Source organism: Pyrus communis, chromosome 15, assembly GCF_041283825.1.
Source record: "Pyrus communis isolate YQ-2024b chromosome 15, ASM4128382v1, whole genome shotgun sequence".
Taxonomy (NCBI): Eukaryota; Viridiplantae; Streptophyta; class Magnoliopsida; order Rosales; family Rosaceae; genus Pyrus; species Pyrus communis.
The window spans coordinates 15858148-15870281 of record NC_142579.1 but is presented as its reverse complement, the minus strand read 5'-3'; the positions used below and the strand labels follow the sequence as shown (position 1 = coordinate 15870281).

The window sequence follows — 12134 nt, the reverse complement described above, 5'->3', positions numbered from 1 at the left end:
TATAAAATAACATCTGTAATTGAATTTTTTTTTCTTCTAAAAGAGGCATCATTGCCCTACCCCACTCTTCCCACTAGCATTTCCATAACTACTTTTTTTTTTCTTTCTGCTACCAAACCCAACCATTTGCCTTTTTTCTTTCCACTGATCTGCATAAGCAACAAATCAAACAATTCATCCCCTTAAATTTATCAACAAGTAAGGAAGTTTATAATCTAAGAACATTGGTAAGAAGTTTATCCTTGAAATTTTTCAATTACGAGGTATGGATATTTGAAAATATGGAAAACACTAAGATTTTAAAAACCAAAAAGGCCCTGCAATTAAAATAAACCAATTATCAACTTTTCCAACAGTAAGCAATTAAACTTGCTTGTCTTGATTCGAGAATTACAAGAAGATTGTTATAGCTAGTTCCCTTTTTCACATTACCAATTTTTCCACTGTGAGTTCTAAACTTAAAACATGATAGAAAATAAACTAAAAAAATAAAAATAAAAGAAGAAAATTTCAACATATCTATCAAAACATAAGCCCTAAGCTTGAATTATCTAATCACAGTGAGGATGAAATTTTCATATATTTACTCCAAAAATATAAACTTTCATCAATAGAAGTAACATGTTGAAAGTACACAAGCTCTTAACTAGAATTATTGTAAATTTTTCATTCTTTTACTAGAAGAATATAATTTGTAGTAGGGGCCTGATCTCACCACATGTTAGGTTTAAATCGATTAAAAATAGGAAGTTTTAACGAAACACTCTCAATACTGTTCACTTTTAACGAAAAACCACATTTTTACCTTTCCCTGGTACTATTCACTATACTTTTATTTGTCATTTTTCATTAAAGCTAAAGTTTTTTTTTTTTGGAATTTTCGTTAATTTTCCTCTAAAAATATGGTGTGTTAAGGTGTTAAGGTGTTAAGGTCCTTGCAATTCTGCAAGTATGCACTAAAAGGTCTATTACTTGTAAATGAAGTGATAGGTGGCACTATAAGAAATAGTTACATTGAAGTCAAATGGTGTTTTGGGGGTGCAAGCATATGTCTGTAGAGAAAAACAATAAAAGGGACGGTAGCATAAACAAAAGTGATGATAGGGTTTAATGGGCCTATTAATAAATTTAAGTTTTATTATTAATTTTATTTTGTAATTAATAATAATTATTTAATAGAATAAAATAGATAATTAATAATTTAAATTTAAGTTGGGTCTTAAAAAAAAAAAAAAAAGATTGTGCGTAGAATAAAATAGACAATTAAATTTAAGTTTCTCACTAATTCAGCCGCCGAAAAACTGTTGTGCAGCAGCCACCAGCAGCCCATTGCGTCTGCGTCTGCGTCTGCTTCTGCAACTCCAAGAGTAAGTTTCTTGTTGCTGCAATTTTCTGTTGAATTAAATGAAATGGAGTTGAATTGAATGTTTCTCTGTTTGATGTTGGTTGATTGAGTGAAAGAGCTGTTAATAATAGATAGTTTGGTTTATAGAATTAGAGGAGGTAGAAGAAAATGGAATGGCTAGGTTTACGGATTTTTCAAATTTCCTGGAAACTCGAATCCATCTCTCGCTTCCTTTTACATATTTTTACTGAATTATGACAGGATTTTCTGTTGATTATTTCTTTAGTTGTTTTAATTTTAGATGACAGTAAGGTGAATCCATGAGGGTGGATTCAAATAAAATACTCCATTAGCTACTCGACCACAAACCCAAACCCAGCTAACAAACTTCTTTTTCTCAGGGTTGATTATCCGGTTTAGGGTTTAGGGTTTAGGAGGCGACTGTGAAAAACCCTCTTCAACCATGGCGGCTGTCAGCACAACCCCTAAAATTTTATCATCACCGGCAGCTACCATGTCCTCTGTCAACATCCCCAACACCTCCCAATCCCAGCTCCTCTTCCGCTCGCATTTGCACAAACCCAACATGCCAAAATTTCTAGTTTCCCGTCCCAATCTTCACAACACTTGTAATCCCCACATTCTCTGCTCTCAAACTGACAACCCCAAGCCTACTCCCCGACCTGATTACATCCCCAACCGCATCTCTGACCCCAACTATGTCCGCATCTTCGACACCACTCTCCGCGACGGTGAGCAGTCCCCTGGTGCCTCCTTGACCTCAAAAGAAAAACTCGACATCGCCCGGAAGTTAGCAAAGCTTGGGGTTGACATAATTGAGGCTGGTTTCCCCGCCTCTTCCAAAGACGATGCCGAGGCTGTGAAGATGATTGCAAAAGAGGTTGGGAATGCAGTTGACAAGGACGGTTATGTTCCTGTCATTTGTGGATTGTCAAGGTGCAATAGAAATGATATTCAGACGGCATGGGATGCTGTGAAGTATGCCAAAAGGCCAAGGATTCATACTTTTATTGCGACCAGTCCCATTCATTTGGAGTATAAACTGAGGAAGAGCAAGGAGCAGGTGATTGAAATTGCAAGGAACATGGTCAAGTTTGCCAGGGAGTTGGGATGCGATGACGTTGAGTTTAGCCCCGAAGATGCTGGGCGGTAAGGTTTTTGCTTTGATTCTACCATATGTATCTTTAAGCATGTGTGTGTAGTGTATTGTTGTGTAATTCATTGTTTTTATTTTTTTTAATAATGCTTATGTGTTGTGACCTGCAATTTGAGCCTGATTTGCCCATTTTCTGAATCGTGAAGTTCTTTCTGTCATGCTAATTTTTATTTTTTCTGATATAATTCATTTCATTTTCTTGTGTTTCTAAGTATAATTTTCCTTTTCTTCGTTGTCCCATACCCTACCAGATCCGAAAGGGAGTTTCTGTATCAGATTTTGGGTGAAGTTATAAAAGTTGGGGCAACAACCTTGAACATTCCTGACACTGTAGGTTATAATGTGCCAGATGAATATAGTCAGTTGATCGCTGACATAAAATCTAATACCCCTGGAATTGACAACGTTATCATTTCTACTCACTGCCAAAATGATCTTGGACTTTCTACTGCCAACACTTTAGCGGTATGCATTTGTTTATGTTTCGGTGTTCTTATTAGGCTCCTACTTAATAACACAATGCACTCACACCTTATCTCATCCATGTTCAGGGGGCATGTGCAGGTGCTAGGCAACTGGAAGTAACAATCAATGGCATTGGTGAAAGGGCTGGGAATGCTTCATTAGAGGAGGTGAGGGTTACTTCTGCAGCAACATAAATTTGCATACTTTCAAGATTAATTTGTGTCGTTGAATTTGAAAATTTTAACATTGGTTCATATGAAGTTCTTTTTGTAAACTTGATGCCAACAGTATCCATTTAGATTTCATGTTGTTGTTTGCAACAAATAACACCTCCAAGATGTCTGGCTTAGAAATTATTGCTGAGAAGTTGGAATGTGGAATGTGCATCTTCCTGTGGTTAGTGTATGGGAAGGAAACAGTGACTGTTTGGCAAATTGGGAATATCGGTGAGTAAAGCTAAAGAGAATGGAGGATTTGTGGCATAAGTAAAAGTGGATATGGGATAGTACGGATTGGTGGGAATTCTTATATAGAGACTAATGGGAGCTGCCGTAATCCTTGGGAGGAACTGAAGGATATGAAGATTTTCCGAAATTCTGAAAGTTGGCGGTTGAGAAGTCTTGGAACTGATGTTTTCGTGATTTTGAAATTTTTTTTATGTTCAGGCCTCATTTACAAAGATTCTGATATGTATTCGAAGATATTACAGAGTTATTCATGTCCTATGCTGATACAGTTTAAATAATTTTCTGGAAAAGTTTCTGTGCTACATGTTTCTAGCATCTTACAACATTCTCATTCATCTTGTTACCTAACAGTATTCAAGAATTCACTGATTAATTTGATGCTTTCCTATGTAAATTGGTGTCAAAACTATATGCTCTATGTTATTTGCATTCTTCGTTGGGAAGTATGACTGAACCTTAGAATATCTTTCTGAATATGGCTCCTTATTGTTTCTAGGGCAACATTGATTGTCTTCAAATGTGTTACATTGTTTTATATTGTTTGACTCAGTTCTTAAAACATTTATATGCAATACTCTTCATATGCTCTTGTTTTACTTTATATTACAATTTTTAACGAATATATGTGCAGGTTGTCATGACCTTAAATTGTCGCGGGGAGCATGTTCTTGGGGGGCTTTATACCGGAATCAATACTAAGCATATCTATGTAACAAGCAAGATGGTATCTCGTTAACTTCTTTCAGAACTTCAACCAATTACTGCTTCATTACCATAAGTCCTTTTATCAGAGTTTCATACTGAATGATTTGCTTGTTTAGGTGGAAGAGTACACTGGGTTGCATGTGCAGCCACACAAGGCTATTGTTGGAGCTAATGCTTTTGCACATGAAAGTGGTATCCATCAGGTTCTGATAAAAAAAAATGTCTATTTGATTTTTGTTTGGGGGTGGGGGGGGGGGGGGGGGGGTGGGGTATTAATCACTCATACACTGTTGTAGACTTAACAAATTTTCTATCTGATTTTCATTACTTTTATAGACTCCATAAAAGTTGTGATAGACTTTCATAGAGTTTAATAAACTTTTACGGACATGTTTTGTACATTCATCTTTCCTATCTTCCCAAGACACATCCATGGTTTCTATGGTTATCACCGTCAAAAGTCTTTAAAGTCAAAATTTCTAATTGAATACACCTCCCGTAAATGTCTTTGCTAATTTCCATGTTTCAGGTTTTATATTGAATTTGTTAGTATGTATTTGTAAAAGGCTTCCTAATCTGTAGGATGGAATGCTTAAGCACAAAGGTACATATGAAATCATATCTCCTGAAGATATTGGGTATGAACGGTCCAATGAAGCTGGTATTGTTCTTGGGAAACTCAGGTATAATGTTTTCTTTTATGCTAATTCCAATTTGTGGTTTTGATTACTTTTTTGCCCGTGTGGCACCTTGTGTTGATAAAAACAACATGCAAAACTAAGTGTTCTGTCCTCCTATTGCAATGATTAATAACCATGTTACATGCTTCTTTATGGCTGAGGTGTTAACTAAATCTTGAGAATTGTGTGTTCGATCTGTATATTTTAAGCAGTCTCTCACTGCATTAAAGCTTCCTCTCTTCTGGTTTGTAAGTTGACAAATTGTTTATTTTCAAGTTTCAAGTTAAATTTCAACACGTAATGGCTTGTTTGATAATATTTTCTTTTTTTGGTTCAGGTTTTCTAATTGAAATTTTATAACAGCGGAAGAAGATTTTAATTTTATTATGATTATTTTGTTTTGCAAGGGGGAGATGGGAGGTGCATATGCATGATTCTATATACTTTTCCTGATATCTCCTGTACATCTGTCATCTCTTTTCGCATCTCTGTTTATAATTAAAACAGATATCCAAAAACCAAAATTGTTACCAAACAAGCCTTGAGTTTTTTCTATTTTAGTTTTGAGAGACTTCGAACCTTCATCTTCCAACTAATTTCATATTTTTTTTTATTACACTTTCACTTCGGTGTTGACCTAGACTCAGATCAATACAAGGGTCTCAGATTAAAAACCCGAGGTTGGGAGGAAGGACCTGGATAGTTGCGTTTTGGTATATTGTTACATCACCTTGTGATCCTTATTTACAAGTTTGTGAAATAGACTACATTTTCTTGTTAATATGAGTTCTTATTGTATAATAATCAACCATGCGTGTCTGCAACCAGGGATGTGCTAGCATGCCCTTTGTTCTCTCAACGTACTGTTCTTTTTTTCACTTAAACATGGATTACAATTGCTGTATTTTACTGGAATTTACTTATTTTATGTGTGCACTACTCATTTAATCCCTCAAAATGTAACTTTTTCTTTCCTTTTTGTTCTGGGTGTAATTTTCTTCTGTAGTGGGCGTCATGCTTTGAGAAATCGACTTGCGGAGGTATGCAATGACTCTTATTCTATGCAAATTATATCCATTAAATTTATTAGTTGCTTTCGCTCACCTCCTTTCTGCTCTTCTTTACTCTTGTTAGCTTGGCTATGAGCTTGAGGATGATCAACTTGCTACTGTGTTTGAGCATTTCAAAGCTGTAGCCGAACAGAAAAAGGTAAATTCAAAGGTGTAGCAGTATCCCCATGTTTACTTCATAAGCATGGTTCTCTATTTGTTAACTTGTAAACTGCAAGGATGAAAATGTTGATTTTGTACAAATATTGGTAGTTGGGGTTTACTAAAATAGCTGGGAAATTTATTGGTAAAATGACAAACAACAGAAATTTGCTTTAGAATATGAAATTGTGACTGAAGTCTTGGGAAATGTCAAATCAATAAATAATGTATTGATCAAACGTGTAAACTTTTTAAACAGTCCATCCATGATAAATGCATGACATCCACATGTGAAAATTGTTAAGATGACCATCATATGGAAAATGGTTGGGTTGATTGCTATTGAGGAATTATAAATTCATGTTAATATTGTAAAATTAAGGATATCTGCTATATCATCTAATAAGCCAGTAGATAAGCCTAATCTTAGATTCAAAGTAACAAGAGTTGGACATGATTAGAGCAACTCATTTTCTTCATAAATTTTGGTACTCTAGCTTGGAGTTGGACATTATTTGTTAGCTGTGCAGTCTCTCAACTTAAATCAGACAAGAATGACGGGAATGTAATAAAGGACACCATCCAATATCTTCAAACCTTCACTATTTATACCAAAAAATTCACCTTCACCATCTGCTTGCCTTAACAAATAACTTACATAAATGTGAATAATCATGAAATATGTTAATATTTGGAAACAGCACATGGCACCAAATTTACATAAGAGGGAAAAAAAACTTATGCAATCTGTAATGCATGTTTGCTTTGCTGCTACCAATGCGTTTCCAGCCACTGGAGGTTTGTGGTGATGTTGGGAAAACAAGGCTTATCTTTGTTTCAACTGTTACAATAGTAGACCGAAATGTTGATGTATGGATCGACATTGTATACATTGGTCAAAATTATATCGTGCTAGCAGCTTTTGACGACATGGACAAGAGATTAGATACCAAAAGAGAGTTGGATATCTATAAACTGGTTAGAGCACAGGTATGGAAGACAAAAGACTTGAACCAAGTAAGGTGCATCAAGGATGAGAATGGAAATGTTCTAGCTATGGAGAATGCGGTTAAAGACAAATGGAGAGCTTATTTTCATAATCTTTTCAATAAACGACACGACATGAGTACTTCTTTGGGTGAGTTGAGTAACTCGGAAGAGTGTAGAAATTACTCCTTAGAGGAAGTGGTTGTAGCTCTGAAAAAGATGAAGCATAGAAAAGCAGTGGTTCTTAACGATATACCGATTGAAGTATAGGAGGTCTTTGTCTCACAAACTTTTTCAATAAGAAAACGATGAAGATGCCAAATGAGTGGAGAATAAGCACCTTGGTGCCTATCTATAAGAATAAGAGCAACATACAAAATTGCATGAACTACAAGGGTATGAAGTTAATGAGTCATACAATGAAGCTTTGGGAGAGAGTAATAAAGCATAGATAGGGGTCTTAGAGAATCAATTCTGGTTCATGCCAAGGCACTTGACTATGATGGCAATCTATCTCTTACGAAGATTGATGGAACATTATAGAGATATGCAAAAGGATTTGCACGTGGTCTTTATAGATTTGAAAAAGGCGTATGATAAGGTCTTTAGAGAAATTCTTTGGAGGATTCTAGAGAAGAAGAGGAGCATATATCCAAGTAATAAAGGATATGTATAATGGAGCAAGCACTCCAGTAAGAGCTCACGAAGGACACACTGAAAGCTTTTCCATAACCATAAGATTACACCAAGGCTCAGCTTTAAGCCCTTACCTTCTTGAATTGGTAATGGACGAGTTAACGGGACATATTGAAGATGATATCCCTTTGTGTATGCTTTTGTAGATGATCTCGTGCTAATCAATGTATTAAAAGGCGGAGGCATAGTCAAGACGTCCCATGGATAGCCCCGCCTAGGCGTGAGGCGAAGCCTCTTAGGACCCAAATAACTTAATATATATTGCATATATAATTACATATATAGCATAAAACTTTGTAAAACCAATATAATTATAACTAAGCCAAAGATAATATCTTCTTCTTCATTACTAAGTGTAGTTGTACTTGAAATTATGTCGTATAGTCTTAAAATGTTGTAATTATATATTTTATTGTAAGCAATTATAGTGAACTTCAAGAGAAATAAAGCTGAGTGGCCACAATTATAGGGAGTTTGAAGGGAATTAAAGACAGAATGTCGCAATTATAGGCAATTCAAAAGGAAATAAAGGAGGAAATAAAGGCTAAGTGGAGCTATTATAGGGAATTTAAAATGAAATAAAGATTGAGTGGAGCAATAGGGAATTTAAAGAAAATAATGGCTGAGTGGAGTAGTTATAGGAAATTTGAAGAGAAATAAATCTTGGCTAATCAAAATGCTAGGTGGCAGAATCTGAATGGGCAATAATTAATAAAAAAACAAAAAAAACAAAAAAGAGTGAGAGTTAGACTTTGTCACTAGGATTTGGAGAGAGAAACTCTCTCTTTCTTCTCTTGAAACTAGAGCGGCACACAGAGGAATGGCAGAAACAGAGGAACGGCAGAAATAGACCTGGAATTAGAAGGAAAAAAAGGCTCAACTGAAAGTTTGGAGGCATGCCCCGACACCGCCTTATGCCTACCCTCACAAAACAAAGCCGAAAACCCCAGCAACCCCGCCTCCAAAAGCGCCTAGGCGGGCCTTGAGGCTAGTTTTTTAAAACACTGGTGCTAATAGATGAAGCGCAAGGAGTAAATGCGAAGCTTAACCTTTGGCGGAAAGTGTTGGAATCTATAAGTTTTTGCCTAAGTAGGTCAAAGATAGTACATGGAGTGCAAGTTCAGTGGGAATAGGGCTGCAAATGAGATAGGGGTGAGGATTGGAGCTCAGAAAGTACCAAAGAGTGAATGCTTTTGTTATCTTGGATCTATTTGCAAAAGAGCAGAGAATTAGATGGAGATCTCAATCATAGAATACAAGCTGGATGGATGAAGTGGAAGAGTGTATCGGTTGTGTTGTGCGATCGTCATATACCACTAAAGCTTAAGGGAAAATTTTATAGGACGACAATAAGACCAACAATGCTTTATGACACAGAAAGTTGGGCGGTTAAAAACCAACACATACAAAAATGAGCGTAGAGGAGATGAGAATGCTTCGTTGGATATGTGGATGCACGAGAAATGATAAGATTAAGAATGAGGATATCGGAAGTAAAGTAGGAGTGGCCACAATTGAAGATAAGATGAGAGAAATCAGTTAAGGTGGTTTGGACACATGAACCAAAGACCTATAGATGCTCCAGTTAGAAGATACGACTATGCGACAGAGGCTCAAGGCAAAAGGGGTAGAGGAAGACTTGGAAAAAGACTTTCAGAAAAGATATGAAGTACTTGGAGCTTGGAGCTAACAGAAGACTTTGGCGCATAACTATGAAGCATGGATACGTCATTCTGGTCGTATATCCCGTATCAGGTATTTGGTTGGATACAATACGCACCAGATACGTACAGATACAGGTTGGGTACGTATCTGGATCAACAGATATGGTTTTGATCCAATGAATTCGTGTATCTTACTACAGGATACAGGTGTCCTACATTCGGGATACAACTGTCCTACATATGGGATATGGGTGTCCAAGTTTTGAGGATGAAATGAATGACAAAAACCAAGAATAGCAGCCCATCTGAACAAGGCAAGAGAGGGAGAGAGAGCGGCGTATCTACCATTGGAAGGAAAAGGGGCTGACTGCAGCAGACCTGTAATGGTGCGGTTGTTAGGGTTTTTGTTTAATGTTAGTTGGTCTTTTCTTTTAAACCAGGCCCAATTTTTCTTATGGTGAGAAAACGAAGGCCCAACAAAAATAAGCTTCAAAATGCTATATTATAATTTATATCTATAATTGTACCTCATAGATCATCCTTGCAAAATATTAGCCAAATTGGAAATATTCGAGACATCTAATTGAGTTCAAAGAAATTGACGAACACTTTGCTCTCTAAGAAACATTGAAATTTTATTGTAGTAATTATATAGGCAAATGGTTTCGGAGTGAATTGAATTTTTGTATGGATGATTTATGAATCGAATCGAGACTTACAAAATTGACAGTATAGATCATTGAAGTTTGACATAGAGTGGGTTCCACAACTAATCCCCTTTTTTTTCAAAAAAATGGGGATTCCTTCCCTTAAGAGGCCCCTATATATATATATATAATTGTTGCTGCATTGTATCCTCATTTTTTAAATTTTGCCGTATTGCCGTGTCATATCGTATCACCGTATCCATTTTCGTGCTTCGTAGCTGAGTGCAATGGCGTTCTAGAACTCATACAACTGTCCCGACTTAGTGGGATAAGATTTGGTTGTGGTTGTTTTGTATTGCTTCTTATTTTAAGTTTTCTAAAAATCCGATGCAAGCACCATTAAGACAGTAAACTTGTTGGATAGGCATATGGATATCATCGCAGAATAGAAAATTAAGCGATGATGGTAAATTTTTTCTTGAAAGACGAGAGTCTGAAACATTGGAATCTGCATAGGAACCATCCAGTTGATTAAGATGCTCAGTGAAGATGGATTTTGGACCGAATAAACTCTGAAACATATGAATCTTTAACATATTTAAATCCTCGTTTTGGTGCTTGAAGATATTCTTGTTTTAACTCTTTTTCCACTGTTGGTATCCCAGATTATAACTGATGCAGATCTCGGAGCACTGGTGCGAGATGAAGTTTTTCAGCCAGAAGTTGTCTGGAAGCTTCATGATTTACAGGTTTTTCGAGATAGTGTTCTACCATGTTCATTATCTGCCCAATGAGTTTTAAGAGTTGATCATCTCTAATTTATTGGACTGGATGCTCAGGTTACCTGTGGAACTCTTGGTCTTTCTACAGCAACTGTTAAACTAATTGATGCTGATGGGAGAGAGCATGTGGCATGTTCAGTTGGAACGGGTCCAGTAGATTCGGCTTACAAGGCTGTTGATCTCATCGTGAAGGTTTGATAAGAACATTAGTTTTCATTATTGCAAGTTGACATGTCTGCTTCGATGAGTTTATGACTCGATAAAATTTGTCACCGAAGATGAAAGATGGACGATGATTAGAACTTTCGTTGGAAGTACTTTCAATGTTGGACATTCTTTATATTGTGAACTTTATTTTCCCAGAAGCTGTACATGTGCTACCACACCATTATATACCTGTGTGTTGTAAAGCAGTTTGTTTACCTTTTGCATAGCAGGAACCTGTAACGCTTGTTGAGTACTCTATGAATGCGGTCACAGAAGGAAATGATGCAATAGCAACTACTCGTGTTGTAATCCGACCAGAAAACAAACGTATGATTACTCATGCTCACACTGGAGAATCAGTTCAACGGACATTCAGGTTTGGTGTCTATATGTCGGCTTATTTTCAAATACTTTCCTCTATTCGCGTATTAACAGAATGAAATTCCCTATTGTCCTCTGGTGGCAGTGGAGTTGCAGCAGGAATGGATATTGTTGTCTCTAGTGTCAAGGCATACATCGGCGCGTTGAATAAGATGATAGGTTTCAATGAAAGGTCGCCGACAAAGATTCCAGCGGAACGAACGCCAGTGTCTGCATGAAGAGTGGTCCGTGCAATTTACTTGTGATTTGTAAGCTCGCAAATCATGGTTCCAGTTGGTATCTTGTACAAAGATGTCTAGAAATTCACTTCAGGGACGACCTACATTGGCTCAATTGTGTATGCAATGTTTTGGAAGAGGAATTATTCAGAGATTTTGTATCATTGAAACTGTTTTTGGTTATGAATTTTATAGTTTCGATTGCGAAAATAAAAATCTGGCCTTGTATCATTGTAGTTCTCTAACATGTATTCCAGTTCAAGATTTCTCCAGCTCGAGGCCATAAGTATTTCAGGATTTGGTTTGAGACCCCAAATGTCACCGTTGCACTACAACAGTGACCTTCATGTGACATCCTGTGTCAATGAGATGAAATAAGAACATGTGAACAAAAATTATAGATGCTTCTAATTCACAGGTAAGAGGCACCAAGTACCTGTACCATATATGTTATTCTCTAAAAGTACAGTCGCTGGATTTGAATTTTGAGCAGTTGGGATTG

General features: G+C 36.5%; 1 protein-coding gene across 1 annotated transcript; it reads left to right on the top strand.

Annotated features, from left to right (window-relative positions):
- The first annotated feature begins 1228 nt into the window (after positions 1 to 1228).
- LOC137737315 (2-isopropylmalate synthase 1, chloroplastic) lies at positions 1229 to 11863 on the top strand. Its single transcript, XM_068476760.2, has 13 exons — positions 1229 to 1367; positions 1747 to 2515; positions 2774 to 2987; positions 3074 to 3154; positions 4086 to 4178; positions 4276 to 4362; positions 4742 to 4842; positions 5846 to 5879; positions 5974 to 6048; positions 10710 to 10793; positions 10884 to 11018; positions 11264 to 11409; positions 11500 to 11863. Exons 2-13 carry the CDS (start codon positions 1809 to 1811, stop codon positions 11630 to 11632), a joined length of 1890 nt encoding a protein of 629 aa, XP_068332861.2. The 5' UTR covers positions 1229 to 1367; positions 1747 to 1808; the 3' UTR covers positions 11633 to 11863.
- Positions 11864 to 12134: the final 271 nt, after the last annotated feature.